General features: G+C 41.5%; 2 protein-coding genes and 1 pseudogene across 5 annotated transcripts; 1 reads left to right on the forward strand and 2 right to left on the reverse strand.

Annotated features, from left to right (window-relative positions):
- The first annotated feature begins 7,422 nt into the window (after nt 1-7,422).
- Nucleotides 7,423-8,457, forward strand: LOC113286789 (annotated as a pseudogene).
- Nucleotides 8,458-8,459: 2 nt separating this feature from the next.
- LOC113286788 (protein PHLOEM PROTEIN 2-LIKE A1-like) lies at nt 8,460-9,919 on the reverse strand. The gene is made up of 3 exons (XM_026535404.1): nt 9,465-9,919; nt 9,216-9,333; nt 8,460-9,119 (listed from the first exon to the last, which is right to left on the reverse strand). Exons 1-3 carry the CDS (start codon nt 9,796-9,798, stop codon nt 8,576-8,578), a joined length of 996 nt encoding a protein of 331 aa, XP_026391189.1. The 5' UTR covers nt 9,799-9,919; the 3' UTR covers nt 8,460-8,575.
- A 25-nt stretch (nt 9,920-9,944) lies between these two features.
- Nucleotides 9,945-14,129, reverse strand: LOC113286786 (pentatricopeptide repeat-containing protein At1g69290-like). Of its 4 annotated transcripts, none has more exons than XM_026535403.1 (4): nt 11,842-14,129; nt 10,908-11,537; nt 10,466-10,563; nt 9,946-10,078 (listed from the first exon to the last, which is right to left on the reverse strand). In XM_026535403.1, exon 1 carries the CDS (start codon nt 13,945-13,947, stop codon nt 11,956-11,958), a length of 1,992 nt encoding a protein of 663 aa, XP_026391188.1. In that variant the 5' UTR covers nt 13,948-14,129; the 3' UTR covers nt 9,946-10,078; nt 10,466-10,563; nt 10,908-11,537; nt 11,842-11,955. The 4 variants fall into 4 exon arrangements, with proteins under 4 accessions (XP_026391187.1, XP_026391185.1, XP_026391188.1 ...); XM_026535401.1 differs by having other exon boundaries at nt 10,466-10,658; XM_026535402.1 differs by having other exon boundaries at nt 9,945-10,563.
- Between the last annotated feature and the right edge of the window lie 2,189 nt (nt 14,130-16,318).

A 16,318-nucleotide genomic window follows, 5' to 3' on the forward strand; every position in this document is an offset into this window, starting at 1 on the left:
CTATTCAGACTTTGACGAATTGTCGCAGTCTTGTGATTCGGGAAAAACTTTTTGAAAAACTCCTTTATGAGGTCATCCCATGTCATGATGGATTGAGGTTGTAAAGCATAAAGCCAGGCCTTTGCCTTATCTTTCAGGGAGAAAGGAAAGAGCCTTAACTTTAGGGTTTCGTCGGACATTTGAGTGAAACGCAGAGTTCCACAAATTTCCTCGAATTCTCTCACGTGGTGGTACGGGTTTTCATTCTCAACACCTCTAAAAATAGGAAGCATCTGTATTGTGCTTGATTTCAGCTCATAATGGCCATTAGCCTCGGGTAGCACAATACAAGAAGGTTGACTGGCTCTAGTTGGGTACATATAATCCTTGAGGGTACGGGGTTCTCCCATTGTTTCTGGTTGATCTGGACTGTCTCCCTCAGAACTTAGAATTTCGATAGGTTCGTCTGGGTTAATTCTAACAAGTCTGTTTGTTTGGTCTCTATAGGTCACAATCATGTCCTAGTAGGTACCTTAACTAACATTTTAGTCAGAGCAATCGGAAACAATTTTGGACCACAAAAAGGCCCAATATTTTGGTTTAAAATGGGTTTTGATGATTTGGTTTTGAGTGGGTTTTGGTTTTAATAAGGGATTTTGGTTTTTTGGTTTAAAATTGGGCTTTGGAAAAAAAAATTTTGAACTAATCCTAGCATAAATTAGCACAACCCATAAAAGAAAATAAAAACAATAATAATAATTAAGACAAGCCCATAAAAGAAAATGAAAAAGAAAAAGAAAAAATAAAAGAAAAATAAAGACAAAAAATAATTACAGTTCCAAAGAAAAAGAAAAAGAAAAATAAAATAAAGGAAAAATAAAAATTATTACAATCCCAACTAAATAATTAAATTAATTATTACAAGCCCGAATTTGAATTTAAATGAGGCCCAAGTGGGTTAACTCATGGGTTAGGCTTACTTGATTTTTGGAGGGAAGCCCAAAAATAGGCTTTTGGTCCCCTTTTAGTTGCACAGCCCAGTTGGGCTTTAGGATCGTCCTAAGCAGCTCACGCTCAATCCCAACAACAACAGGTGGAACAGAGCCCAGCAGCAGCAGCAACGAAGCCCAGCTCACAGAAGACCAAGAGCCCAGCAACAAAAGAAGGCAGAGCCCAGCAGCACTTGGCAAGCCCAGTTCAGTTGAAGTTGGTGAAGCCCAGTTCAGAGAAGTACAAGCCCACCAGTAGAAGGCAGAGCCCAGCAGCTTCAGTTGGCAGCCCAGTTGCTTTGGCTTGGCAGCAGCAGGCTTGGTTCACCAGCAGCAGCAACAGCAGCAGCAGCAGCAGCAGCAACAGCAGCAGCAACTCAGTGGCACCTGCAAGTGAACAAGAGTGCAATGATATCAGACAACTCTGCAATGATCTTGTGCAATGATTGCAGGGCAGGAATGAATGGCATGCAATGATCTTGACAGAGATGCAATGGTAGATGAAAGACAGCAAAGGAAATCAGCAGCAGCAAGCACCACTCCCCGGCAGCGGCGCCAAAAACTTGGTGTGCTTGGGAACGACACACAAAAGACTTGCAAGTATACAAGGCCAAGTTTTAGTATAGAGAGTAAGCAAGGGATCAGTCCACAGGGAGTGGGAGCATACAAGAAATTATCCTAAGCTATCAATGGGTGCAAAGCACTATGGCAGTGAGCAAGGAAAGGTAATATGGCAGATGCAAAGAACCAAAACAGTTAACAAACCAAAGCAGTTAACACAAGATGGCAAAACAGCAAAGATTAAATGGCAGAGGATATAAAATAAAAATAGCAGGGAACCAAGGCTGTAAGCCAAGGGCAGGGGGAGTTTGTGCACTGATTTCAGTGCACAACAGCTTCAAAATGCAAGAAAAACAGGCAAAACAGGCAAGGAGATAAACTGAACAGGAAGCAAAACAGAACTGAATTTAAGTGACTGTAAAAGGGATTGTGGCTAAGCTAAGGCTTAGTATCCACCTTGTGTCCTAATCAAACAACATATTTCTAGGTTGAGTTGAAAATCCTATGCATACATATAGAATGGGAGGAAAACTAATTTGCTCACTAGTTTGCCCCTAGCATTGACTGTCTTTTGACAGAACAATCAATCACAGGCACTATGAGCATTAATCTCTTCCCAATGCTCAAGCAAAACAGGGCAAGGAGTTAACTATCCTAGCAACTTATCATTTGACAGTGCACAAGGCTTCACTGAGCCTCAGCCTAATGCAGTTTAGCTCATGCTAAACATGTTACACACACAAGCATTCATCATACAAAATAATTCAACCACAACACACAACATTCAAAAAGAAACAACTGTGATAAAGGAACTGAATTTGAAATTGTAAAGAGAATTTCTTCAAAATGTCTACTGGCTAGTCCAGAGATGATTCTAACATTCACCCTTCATCTCTATTTATACCCAAAACATTCAATTAGGGTTTACAAGCATTTTCCCCAAATTTGATAAAATTAGGGTTCTTGGGAAATTGGGGAAAACTCACCGTACCCTCTGAATTCGTTGTCTCCTCTGCAATTGAGCGCTGACCCATGCTTCCACTTGCTCCTGTCAACTCGAACAACGCTCCAATTTGGTCTTCTCTCCACTGTAGCTGAACTCTAGCTCTGCCTTTCTTGTTTGTAGCATCTAGGGTTGTGTAGATGCTAAGAACAAGATAGAAAGAACCAGGGAAGTGGGTTGATGTGTTTCTGTGATGGTCGGGGAAGAAGGTGGTGATGGAGCTCGAGGTCTGGTAATGTCGGGGCATGATGGTGAAGGAGTTGTAGGTGATGGAAGAGAGGAAGTTTGGGGAAGAGAAGAAGAGGTCGATAGTTTGGGGAGAAGGGAGTGTTTGGCTTGAGTTCGATGGTTTTGGAAGTTAGGGTGTTGAGCGGGTGTGGCAAGGGGTGATGATTTGCGAGGAAACGCGTCGGATGTGAAGATGGTAGGTGAATCCAACGGTGATACGGAGGTAAGCGTGGAGCGACCGTCGGATGAAGGGATGTAGCAAAACGGACGACCCAAGATGGAGATGGGCGTTGCGATGTAAAGCGGGGGCTTCGGAGTTTGATGTGCGATGATGGAGCGACCGTAGGATGCTGAAATGCTTCGATCTGACGGCTGAAATCCGAGACGGGCTTGGATAGTGGAAATGTGTTTGAGTAAGGGTTTTGGGCCTTGGGTATGCCAAGCCCATATCTTCTTTAAGGACAATTCTTCTTCTTCAAGACCATTCCTAGCCTCTTGGTTTTGTGCACAACGTTCTTCGCGGCTTCCTTGCGTAATTTCTTCCGGCTTTTCACCACTCTTCAGCTCTTTTCCGCTCCGCAAGTCATCTAGACTTTATTTATTACCTAAAAATGCAAAATTAAGTAAGAAAAATATTTATTCTTGAAAACAATGAAAATACAGAATATGGGATAAAATGTAGAATTAATGCACAAAAGATGAGTTAAATGCCAAGAAAAATATATAGAAATATGCACTTTTTAGCACTCATCAATATCCCACTGTGGTCGCCAATTGTTTGAGGGTGAAAACGATTTCTGTTGATTTTGGTAATTTCGGGTGTGTGGGTGAGAAACGAGTTTAAACCCTAAACAATGTACTGCAAGGGAGTACTTTAGATTCGAGAGATCAATCTGTACAAATCTTGCCTAAACCAAGAAATGGTCGTTCCAGACTTGCTTCGGTCACAAAGTGAATGAGAAGGGTTGGTTTTGGGGAGGGAAGCGAAGAGAGTGTTGAGACCAGAATAGTTGATTCTGGAAGAGTAGTCGTTTCACGACTTGTATCAGAAAGTGGGAAGCTAACAGATGGAAAGCTAGCAAATATTTTCTGAGTGTTGTATCCTCCTGACCTGAACTTGTTGTTTGGTGGAAATAGGTAAGACCTATTTATACAAGTCGAAGTGAAACGTACTCTGGTCTCGTAAGAAATAGAAAACGGATGAGTAAATAGGATGAGGTGGTAACCGGTAACGCCTGGAATTGATGTTCCATAAAAGAAATCGTTTCACCATTACTCCCTGTATTTACTAACCGCCTCATCCTTATGACACGGTCTTATAACGGGCGTAGTGTACGCCGCACGCTGTAAACCGCCAAACCAATACCCAATGAGCATCCCCCAGTTTGTGACATGTGTTGATGTCTCGAGTGTTTTCGTGGACAACATGTGGCACATTGTTGTTTGGCAAGTTGATCTTGGGAGACTTTCCGGCTCGGTGGTGACCTTCGGCGGTCGAGATTTTGCATCTTGAGAGGAAGGGTAGCCGTTTATTATTGCAACCCTTCGTTTGGTAGCCAGTGGCATGAAAGCATGGCCGGTAGGGCTTTAATATGGCCTAGTTTAGGCGCGAACAAAAGTTAGGGATTTGGCTTTGTTTGGGCGCGACCAAACTAGGGCTTGGCATCGGGCCAAAGGTTTCCATGCGTTAGCTGGTAACCTTGGACGGCTAAGATCTGCATCTTAGAATGGAAAAGTGGCCGTTGATCTTCACAAGCCTTTGTTTTGGTATCCGCATAGGGAAGACCGACATGGTATGGTGCGGCAAGGTGTTTGGCATGCCATTAACACATGTAGCATGGCTGGCATGCCTTTGCGCGGTTTGGGCGTGGCCAAAAAAAAGGTTTTGGCGTTGGGCCAAAGGTTACCATGCATTGGTTGGCGACCTTGGACGGCTAAGATTTGCATCTTAGATGGAAGGATGGTCTTTGATTGTCTACAGCCTTTGTTTTGGTAACCGCATAAGGAAGGCCGGCATGGTATGGCGCGGCAAGGTGGCTGGCATGCCATTGGCACATGTGGCATGGCCGGCATGCCTTGGCGTGGTTTGGGCGTGACCAAAACTAGGGTTTTGGCGTTGGGCCAAAGGTTACCATGTGTTGGTTGGTGACCTTGGACGGCTGAGATTTGCATCTAAGATGGAAGGGTGGTCGTTGATTGTTGAACGCCTTCTTTTTGGCAGCCGTGAAGGGAAGGCCGGCATGGCATGGCTTAGGCACGGCAAGGTGGATGGCGCGGCATGCCATTGGCACATGTGGCATGGTCGGCATGCCTTGGCGTGGTTTAGGCGCGGCCAAACTAGGGTTTTGGAGTTGGGCCAAAGGTTACCATGCGTTGGTTGGTGACCTTGGACGGCTGAGATTTGCATCTAAGATGGAAGGGTGGCCGTTGGTTGTCGCACGCCTTCGTTTTGGCAGACGTGAAGAGAAGGCCGGCATGGCATGGCTTTGGCACGGCAAGGTGGATGGCGCGGCATGCCATTGGCATATGTGGCATGGTCGGCATGCCTTGGCGTGGTTTAGGCGCGGCCAAACTAAGGTTTTGGCGTTGGGCCAAAGGTTACCATGCGTTGTTTGGCGACCTTGGACGGCTAAGATTTGCATCTAAGATGGAAGGGTGGCTGTTGATCACCGCACGCCTTCGTTTTGGTGTCCGCATAGGGAAGGCCGGCATGGTATGGAGCAGAAACGTGGTTGGAATTTCATAGGCACATGTGGCATGGCATGCCTTGGCGCGGTTTGGCGTGGCCAAAACTAGGGTTTGGGACAAAGGTTACCATGCGTTGTTTGGCGACCTTGGGAGGCTAAGATTTGCATCTAAGATGGAAGGGTGTCCGTTGATCATCACATGCCTTCGTTTTGGTAGCCGCATAGGGAAGGCCGGCATGATATGGCGCAGCAAGGTGGTTGGCATGTCATTGGCACATGTGGTGCGACTGGCATGGTTGGCATGCCTTGGCGCAGAGGTGCAGCTGGCATGGCATGTCATTGGCGCAGTGGTGCGGCTGGCATGGTTGGCATGCCTTGGCGCGGAGGTGCGGCTGGCATGGCATGCCATTAGCGCAGTGGTGTGGCTGGCATGGTTGGCATGCCTTGGCGCAGTGGTGTGGCTGGCATGGTTGGCATGCCTTGGCGCGGAGGTGCGGCTGGCATGGTTGGCATGCCTTGGCGCGGAGATGTGGCTGGCATGGTATGCCATTGGCACAGTGGTGTGGCTGGCATGGTTGGCATGCCTTGGCGCGGTGACGTGGATGACATGGTCTGCCATTTGCACAGTGGTGCGGATGGCATGGTTGGCATGCCTTGGCGCGGTAGCATGAGAATTAGGGTTTGACATAGATGTTGTCAGTCAGTGTTAAGGGTTCTGCAGTGGAACATGACCCATGTAAAAAAAAAAGGGTACCCGATAATTCTTACGTAGGCATGCTGATTGATTCAATAAATGTGCTAATGGTCATAGTGACATGTCAGATATACAGTTTTACGATTTTGACCCTAAGCTAAAAACCACCATCAACACCTTCATAAAAAAATCCAATCCAGTGAGCCACTCCAGCCCCATTTGTTGTATGTATGCCAGTAAGATGGGGAGTTGTAGGAGAGATTTCAACCAAAGCGCGGCATTTGGTTCCAGATTTGGGTATTTCAATATACAGAACTTGACCTACAATTTCCGAGAACAACCGTATCATCTCTTCGTTCAAAAATTCAGGAAGGAGACGTTTGAAATCCATCCAAAAAGTCTGAGAGGAGAAGTCTAAATCTCTGTAGTTCGTTGATGTAGTACATTGTCGAAGCACCACTAAATTGTTATAGAAATTCCAGGCAGTTCCATAAAGGATAGAATTCTGATCATCCTCGTTTTCAAACCTGATGGCGTATATGTTGAGTTCTAAGCCAATGAGTATAAATCGCCAATTACCCTCCAATGATCTGAGATGAGACCAAGCAGCTCTGGCTGCCCTTTCTGCTGCTGTAGAAATCAATTCACCATCTGCATACAATTTACCCACAGCAGCAAATTTCCATTCTGCCATACCTCTAGATAATGCATGAGTAGAATGGACAATAACCCTTCTTACAGTTGTAGACTCATCAATGGAAGTAGATTCCAATTGATCAGCTAGATGATGCACACTAGGTTGTTTATTAGCCATGGTTGTTGTGTGACCAGTTGTATGTGAAAGGGGTTTACTAGAATATAGAAGTGATGCAGCCGTGTGTGAGAGATAAACAAGAGGTGGCAATAAAAGGGATAAAATAGATATAGCCTACCTAGACTATTATAGAAGCAAAAGTATTCAGAAGAGTGGCAGAGTAAATCTTTTAATTGAAAAGAGAAATACCATTGAGTTGATAAATATACATTTCTGCATATAATTGGATGATACCCAGGTCCAATCGAATCCCCTTTGCTGAAATTAAACCCAACTGAAATTATGAGAACCACTGTAAGAATTTGACACCACCAACTGAAAAGCCACCGATCACAAAGCGCCAACGCCATAACACCACCTGCTAGCAACAAAGTGATTACTCGAATGAAACTGCAAACATTAATAGAGAAGGAAGATAAGGATGAGAAAAGTTGGAGCAAATTAAAGAGAAGTCACAATCACCGTCAGAACACAGGCATCACAAAACAAAAGTTGAAGATAATACTGAACAATTACTGAACAATAAATCTAAAGTTGAAGATATACTCATATTCTCCAAACCAACACCAGGATAAATTATGGATGAGAGACAAAATTCATCATCACCATGGCAGAATCAAAATAACGTCTTTATCGTCGTCAAACACGGAAAATGAGAACTCGTCGTCTGCAGGAAGAATCAAACGACTTGTTCTTAGTAAAGAAGGGAGAACCAACGCCAGACAGAGAATTTTATGCGTACCCACGTTTTGTCACTCATGTTGACAACGGATTCATAACAACACTAACTGATTTATACAGAGAAAAGCTGAGACCAGGTTGGGAAGTACTTGATATTATGAGCTCATGGGTTAGTCACTTACCTAAAGAAATTGAGTTCAAGAAGGTGGTTGGACATGGACTTAACTCTCAAGAGCTAGCTAAGAACCCGAGATTAGATTATTTCTTTGTGAAAGATTTAAATCAAAATCAAGAATTTGAAATGGAGAAAAGCAGTTTTGATGCTGTCTTGTGCACTGTGAGTGTAGAATATCTTCAACAGCCTGAGAAGGTAAAACTAGCTTAGTGTAATAACTGTGTACATAATATCGAACTGAGCACAATTTTATCTTCAAGAAATCGGTCTAATTTCTCGTGTGTAACAGGTTTTTGCGGAAGTCTTTCGAGTGTTAAAGCCTGGAAGAGTGTTCATTGTGAGCTTTAGTAATAGATTGTTCTATGAGAAAGCAATTACGGCGTGGAGAGAAGGATCTGGATATAGTCGTGTTCAACTTGTCGTTCAGTATTTCCAATCTGTTGAAGGTTTTACACAACCGGAGGTTATCCGGAAAATCGGTGGTGGTGATCCATCTAAACAGGAGTCAAATTTCATGGGTCAGATTATGAAGTTGTTGGGAGCATTATCATCATCTTCAGACCCTTTCTATGCAGTAGTAGCTTATAAGAATTTTAAACCCATTTATGAATAAATTGAATGTATCACAAAACAGGACCCTGTTGAATCTGAAGCGAAAATAAAAACAAGTTGAATCTGCTGTGATTCTGAATGCCATACATAGATTTTATGAGGTTTCTTGTAATAAGTACATATACATTATCTTATTGATTAGATAACTCCTCCTAGATTACACTTGATACATAATAAGCTCGAAAACATTTGACATCATACATAATAATTCCATTGCCCGCTGTTTTCACGTAAAGTATTTCGTTATACGCAAATATATTATTGCTAATAGTAGAACATGTCATCGACTTGTTAAATGTATAGTCTACGAACCTTTTAGTATTTCTTAGGTCGAATGATGACTCCTTTGATGACAAGACCACCTTTCCAATTCCCATTCTCGCATTCAAACAGAGAGAATTGAATTTCTTTTTCTTGTTTGGTTGTGGGGGTGTTTGAAATTCACCAACCTGAAGTTCTATCCACTGTGACTTTGGCTTAAGTTGTAAATTTTCTTTGCGGTGTTGTGTTTTTCCGCATGAGTGTATAAGTCTAAGGTTCACTGGTGTTCCCCATCCGCAAGCTGAAGTTTTCAACATTACTACGAATAAAATCTCATATTTCACCCCCGGGCTGAGTTTTGTTGTATCAAACTTTCCATTTACCTCCAGCCAACACACATTCACAAGTTCAGCTACTTCAATTGCCATCTCACCACTGCATTCAGGTAAACAATGTGCAATTAGATTAGTTACAACCATTGAGCATCTGCATTTAGTAATATAAAGAGCAGCTCCAAGAGTGAGGTCATACAATTTCATGGAAGGCCAGTTCCAGTACTGTTTTTTTTCAGCCCAAGTTATGGCAAGATTCCTTGGAAACAACATAAAGCAGTTGCAACCTGAATTCTCATCGGTCCAGTACTTCTGAACTGCTTGGAAGTCACATGGCAGACGAACATTAATCAGTAGGAAAAATGCCAATTAGAAAACTCACTTAACGAACTAGCTGGTAGCTTTTTATATAAATACTCATCTAAGGTAGAATTTAATTTGAACTTGCCTGTATTTTTTGATTCAGAAAGATCCCAGGGCTCAGCTGACGCACAGTCTGGTTTATGTGACTGTGAAGCTTTGACTGGTTTCATTGTCTGTGGAGCTCTGACTGGTTTCATTGTCTGTGGAGCTCTGACTGGTTTATGTGATTGTGAAGGTCTGACTACTTTATTTCCATTTCTGCATCCTGTATAATGTGTAACTCGTACCTGTGGGAGAGTAGGAGTAAGAATGCAGGCCCTGCTTTCTGCTTCAGAATTATCAGAAACCAAGTTGTCTTTCATGACCTCATCACACGGGACTTCTTTGGCTGTTCTTGAGACACTTGCACGTCCACCCATGATATCTGTGTGATGTATGTGAATGAGAATGATGTCTACACTTGCTAAGATGGTGTGTAATAAGTTTCTCTGCTGATTTATAGGACAAGATGCAGCAGTTGCTAAGACGGTCGGTATAAAGTGGAGAATTCATGCAAACAACTGACCTGTCAGCCTGTGTGAAGAATAAATTCTGTAAATGGCGTCGATATCATCATATTCAGTGACAGTGGGTATGAGAAACCATTCTTATCATCAAAAAGGCACATCAAAACTTTATTCCCCAGGGCACGATTCTCAGCTGAAAAATATTAACATTATACAAACCGTCCATTTTATTCAACCGAAACATGGTCCGTTATTTATTCTTTAGGCTCCAAACGATATCAGACAACAGATTTCCTATCCGTACTATAATATTCATCTATCAAGGCATCAACAAGCACTAAAGTACATTGATTTTAACGAGTAATTATTCTTTAGGCTCCAAGCCATATCAGACAACAGATTTCCTATCCGCACTATAATATTCTATCAAGGCATCAACAAGCACTAAAGTAAATTGATTTTAACGAGTAATTAAAATAATCGCCTAAAAATCTGAAAGAAAATCACTTATGATCTCGAATTGAACATCTCTAGTAAATTCTTGTCTAACAAAATTTGAAAAACAAACAGGTAAATATACTTTGATCCTTGCATTGTTAAACACTTGTCCGACTGTGTGGGACACCAGATGCTCCGTCAAACTGCTTCACGTGAATTCTTAGGACCTCTAAGAAGAAGCTGCAGTGAAGCAAAAACATACTTACATCTGTACAGATATAGCAATCAAAAGATTGTTGCGCTTAACACAAACCCAATAGAATGTTAGCTTCTACCTGTATAGAGAGAAAAGAGAGTGTCAAAAATCATAGGCCAAATTGAAAAAGTGAAAGTATCTCTTTTCCAAAAGTGGAGGCAGTATGAGTTTTTGGAGTATATGCTATTTATTTAAATACTGGAAAATATCACAAATCCAATGTATCACGGTATATATACAAGTCAGGTTTTGCGTTGCATGAAGGCAAGTAAACTGTTTACTTTTTAAGTACTTAAATGAACAAGAGAATGCTAAGAGGAAAACGAACCTTAATATGAAAGACGTCCAATGGTCCTTCTCCTCATGGTCATTACCGAGAAGTTCCATATCGTTATTGCAGCTAAAATATCAAGTGAGATCTGAGTCATCTGACACAGACTTCCACTAAGTGAAGCAGCAGCACCATCATGTCCCAGAGTAGCACAATATGTCCACTAAATTCAATACTCGTTGAGTCTATATTATGACACATTAAAACAGTTCGGATTCTCATTCCCATCACCCACACTTACCATTTCTTTGATAGAATTTGTATGACAAGGATCATTAGGCATACAAAGCACAAATGATTCTCCAGCATCTGACCCCTTCATTTACAGTTGCGCAACTCATATCCTTCTTTCCTAAATCCCTAACTCCAGGATTGTTTACCTATTTATCCTTCTTTTGTGTTTGATCTTTGTTGGCAACTTGCTGTTCTTTGAATTGGTTACCTATTTAATCTCATAAATACCAGGAACTCTCATATAAATATGCTCTGTTTTCCCAGTCCTCTGCTACTACATAAGTTAAAGACTGTAAAATCCGAGGTATTTGAAGCACATCCGGTTCAACAATTAAATTTTTTACGATCATGTCCCTGGTATGTGAGCCCTCAACGGCACCGCACACCTGATCTCTGCAGATAATTAACCAAAAACTCCCTCTTAGACCACGGAACATACACTTCTCATATGAGCCCATACATCACACATACACAGCACACAAGGATGGACATTAACGAACAGACGCACAGAGTGCAACAGACCCACAATAGATATGCAACCAAATTAACTGAAAAAAACAAACTGAAATTCGATGATTAAAGTGGAAACCATGAACAATCTTCTCTTCCTACAACAACCAAACAAAAACCAGCAACAAATACAGCAAAATTAAACCTCAAGGAAAACACACGATAGTCAGGTTTTTCATTGCTTTACCTCAGAAAATGTGAAACTCCAGTCAAACATCGATATCCTGGGTAGATGCTCCAAAATGATTCCCCGCATCATCTTGTAGATTTTCTCAAGCACCGGCAAAGAAAGTCAATAGTTTTAGGAACCTCGCGTACTAATCCCAACCCAGTTCTTAAAGGCAACAAGGGCTTCCATTTTTCTATAGTTCCTCTTCCTCAATTTCTTCAATTTGAGCTTATTTTGGATTTCCATGAATACTTGCTTGTATCTCCACTTATCCACAAAAATCCTCATCTCCTGAGTTTTATCCACGACTTGCATTACTGCGTCGAAGAAACCACCCTTAATCAAAGCATACAAGAAAGCCTCAACCAAGTGGTTATCGAATTTTAGCCTATTGTCTTCACTCTTTGAAACCTGACTCCTCAGCTCCATCCACAGATGCTTTACACTGAGATATTCCTCTTTCGCCACATAGCCATTGATGAGAGACAGATATGTTTGATCATTTGGTTCAAATCGTAAAAATGCCATCCTTCTGAAAGTCTTTTTGGCATCCTCTAACCGTCCTAACTTACAGAATGCATGTATGATAGAATTCCAGTCATGGGTTCCCATTTTTACACGTGGCTCCTCTACAACTTCATCTAAGAAGGATGCCATTAACTCAGGCCGGTGATTTTCTGTTAAACCAGTCATTATAGTCAAGTAACTAGCTTGCAAATCAGAAATTCCCACTTCCCTCATGTCCCTAAACAGAGAAAATGCTGATTGAAAATCTTGATTTGTCATGGAAGCTTCAATTAGAGCGTCATAACTACTAGGATCTAACTGCATCCCCGAAGAGGTTATTTCCGCGACCAAAAGAGCAGCCTCAGTCGTCCTATGTTCTTTACAATAGGCCCTAAGAATGGAAGCATAAACACCAACCGCAACAGAAACTCCTTCGGCCTTCATTTCATCAAGAATGCAATGAGCCTTATCTAATAATCCTAGATTGACACAAGCATTCAAAATACCAAAACCTACAGATTCTTGAATCCCATTCAAAGGAGACTCGAGCTTTTGCGCTTCAGCGATCAATTTAGTCAGATTTCGAGTACTCCCAACGCTAAGAAAACCCTTGACAACCTCACTGAAAGTTTCTTCACCAAAATTCAAACTTCTGCCATCTGTTTCTCTCAATCCACGCAAAATAACGTCAATAGCTGATTCCAAATTACCAGATTTAGTGTACCCACTAATCAAATTACTATAAAGTACCCCTTTGGATGAAAAACCAAATTCATCCATCGACACCTCCAGCTCATGCATCTTCTTCTGATGACACCCTTTCAGAGCATACAAATAGGCAAGAAACCTAAAGCTCGATTCATTAGGACGCACACCCAAAACTGACATTATTTCGAAAACCTTATCAGCATCATCAAGAGACTCAAGATCATAACAACAACCTTCTAAAGCAGCGTTGAACCCAGCAATATCAGGCTTCATAAAATCCAATTTCTCAACCACAGAAATCTTACAATTCTCCTTAAAAATCCTCAAAAAAGGACCAAAGCTACCATTTTTCCTACTAATTTCAACAAGAACATTACCCCAGAGACTAAAAGGAATAAAAAATCTATTCTTGAACATGGATTTTACTAGAGCAAATGCAGGAGCAGGTGTACTTGCAATTTTCATGGCATTCAAAAGTGTTTCAATGGTTTCAAATGTTAATGACTGTGGGTTCTTCTCCAATAGAAATACAGCAGAAGCAAAAGCTCTCTTGAGATTATGAACATCTTTGAGTGAAGATAAATGAGTAATGAGACAATTGGAAAGATGCTTACTTGGAAGTTGTGAATTGTTTGTGAGGATCTTGAAGGATTTCCATGCCTCATCAGTATTCTGATTGTCAAGAGAGGTTTGCAAATTGGATTCTAGGGAAGATTTGCAATCTGCCCCAAGGGTTTTAGGCGTTGAATTTAGGGTTTGAGGAGTGGGTTCTTTGAAAATTGGTTGTTGGGTTGTTGTTGTTTTCAGGGTAAAAATGGAGGGTTGGAGAAAGGAATGGAGAATTGGAGGAGTTTCTGGTGTTGAAGAAAATTGTCTCAGTGAGTGCAATGACAGTGCCCTTCTCCACATCTTTTGCTGAGATAAAAGATGTTTAAGAAATGTACCTGCAGATTTAGTTGAAACCAACTAAAAGTAGAAGAATTTAATGAAGATTCAACAATTGAATCCGTGAGACGAGCATGGTAGTTCTCAGATGTATTGCCTAATCTGAAGATTATTGAGGCGTGCTTATTTTGAGATGCCAGACTGAGAAAAAGTAATAAAATGGCCGAAGGAAGAAGACCACCCGACCCGACCAAGGAAATATTGCTTGTGTGGAATGAGATCGTGGAGCCTGCCTGGGGTGGCCGTGGTGTCTCGAGTCCCACCTTCTCAGAAGTAGAAGTGTTTTTTCCTTCCGTCTGATGAGGTCGAGCCACATACTTGATTCACTGAAGATATTTTTTTCTCCACGAAAAAGATACTTTTTATAAGTTGTTTTGAAGTTCCGATTTTAAGCTAAAAACTGATTTTTATCTCAGCTGGTTTCATGTGTTTCACAGAGGTATCATGCGCTTCAGGAGGTCCCAGGTTTGAATCCCAGATGGCGCAACATTATAGAGTTTTGTAGATGCGGAAAATCCTACTTCTACATCCAAAGGATATCAAACATACTCAATGAAGTAAAACAAGCAAGATAAGAACAAGAACACAAGATATACGTGGTTCGATATGATTACCTACGTCCACGGGGTGAAAGGATGATCTTATTACTTGATTCAAGGTTACAAAGGGTGAATCTTGCTAGTTTGCTCTCTACTCACTGAACAAGGCACTTAGTATTCTCTCTTCTCTCACTGAATTCCCTCCCCTTGAACTCTTAATAGAGCTCTCTATACATGATGATACATCCAAGTTACAGTGTGAGTCTTGGTATATCTTCCTTGATGTTCGTCTCGGGTGATGAGCGATATTCCTCCCGAGATGTTGTCTTAGCTAAATGTGATCGATATCGCCCTCCATCCTAGCCCGATATTATTAGTCCCGAGTCCATCTTTGACCAGGTTCATCTAATCCTTTCAACTGCCTTGTCAGAGCATTTATTACTTTGGTACTCGACAGGCGTCTCTTCCATCACTTCCGAGTTTTACCTTTACACGTATTGGCTTCATGGGCTCCTTTGATGTCTCTTTTCTTGCGCCGAGCTTGGATAGAACGAATCAATGCTTCACGCTTCACCTGTTATTGCTGCAACATTGCATAGGATTGCTCCACCTAGATCTGTGGATTATTCACATCTACATTTATGCCCCTTCTTTCACTCGTGTATTCGACACAATGAACCTATCCTAATGGACTGAGATACTAGTATGACTAATATCAACACACTGGCATATACAAGGGTACCAGTGATTGATAATCCTAACTCTAGGTCAACACACTGGCATATACAAGGGTTCCAGTGGTCGACTTTATTGAATTTATTCCAGTTGGTCTAATAGTTTGGTCTCAATTTCTCTTTTCTTTTTTTTCTTTTTTTTTTCCTTTTTTTTTTTTGTATCTCAATCACTCTAATTCACCCTAGCATTGGTAACAACTTGAATCGTGAGCCCCACCTAATCACTTAGAGAAACATAGTTTAAAAACAAAACAAAATAAAAACAGAAGTGAAAAGGACTCAACGAGATATGGTGAAACTATCATGTTATTTCTAACACCTGAGCTCTGTGCTTTTATGAATAGACTCTTTAGATGTTGCCATCTAGTCAGATTGGTTCCTCAACTCCTACAACCAAAATGCTTCCATCCACTTAGATTGGTTAGTGCCATCCTTAATAAGGATAAATTTCTAGGCTCTGGAGTTTATTTATTGCAACGAAAAGGTAACAAAAAGTTCTACCCCACCCCCAAACTTAAACCTAACATTGTCCTCAATGTTTCTAATTAAAGAACAGTACCAAAAATATAAGTAACATGAGGAAATAGTAAAGAGAGAAGTCGGAAAGATAGTACATGGGTGAAGTGTAACAAAAAACCTACAAAAATATTATACAACATACAAAATCGCCTTGATGGTCAATCAAGGTAAACAGGGTCCTCCAGAGGGACCTCCTCAACATCATCTGTAGGAAAAGGCTCTAAAAAGGGCTTCAATCGCTGACCGTTAACCTTCGACGAACTACTACCATCTGGTGTCTCAATCTCAATAGCGCCATGAGGAAAAACAGTACGGACCACAAAAGGACCGGTCCACCGAGAGCGCAACTTCCTGGGGAATAGATGAAAACGAGTATCATACAGAAGAACTTTTTGACCTGTTGAAAATGACTTTCGTAAAATATTCCTATCATGCACAAGTTTCATTTTGTTCTTATACTCCTTAGCAATATCGTATGCATCTCTACGAATCTCGTCCAACTCATTGAGCTCGAGCTTTCTTTGAGCTCCTGCCTTGTCAAGT

Source organism: Papaver somniferum, chromosome 6 (genome assembly GCF_003573695.1).
Source record: "Papaver somniferum cultivar HN1 chromosome 6, ASM357369v1, whole genome shotgun sequence".
Classification (NCBI taxonomy): Eukaryota; Viridiplantae; Streptophyta; class Magnoliopsida; order Ranunculales; family Papaveraceae; genus Papaver; species Papaver somniferum.

Excerpts from the sequence above, each read along its gene's own strand:
- LOC113286788 (XM_026535404.1), bottom strand. The coding sequence starts at position 9,798 with ATGGGTGGACGTGCAAGTGTCTCAAGAACAGCCAAAGAAGTCCCGTGT. Across the intron at positions 9,334-9,464 it reads TTCTGAATCAAAAAATACAG|TTCAGAAGTACTGGACCGAT; the intron begins GCAAGTTCAAAT and ends ACTTCCAAGCAG. Across the intron at positions 9,120-9,215 it reads AACTGGCCTTCCATGAAATT|TGGTGAGATGGCAATTGAAG; the intron begins GTATGACCTCAC and ends ACCTGAATGCAG.
- LOC113286786 (XM_026535402.1), bottom strand. The coding sequence starts at position 13,947 with ATGTGGAGAAGGGCACTGTCATTGCACTCACTGAGACAATTTTCTTCA.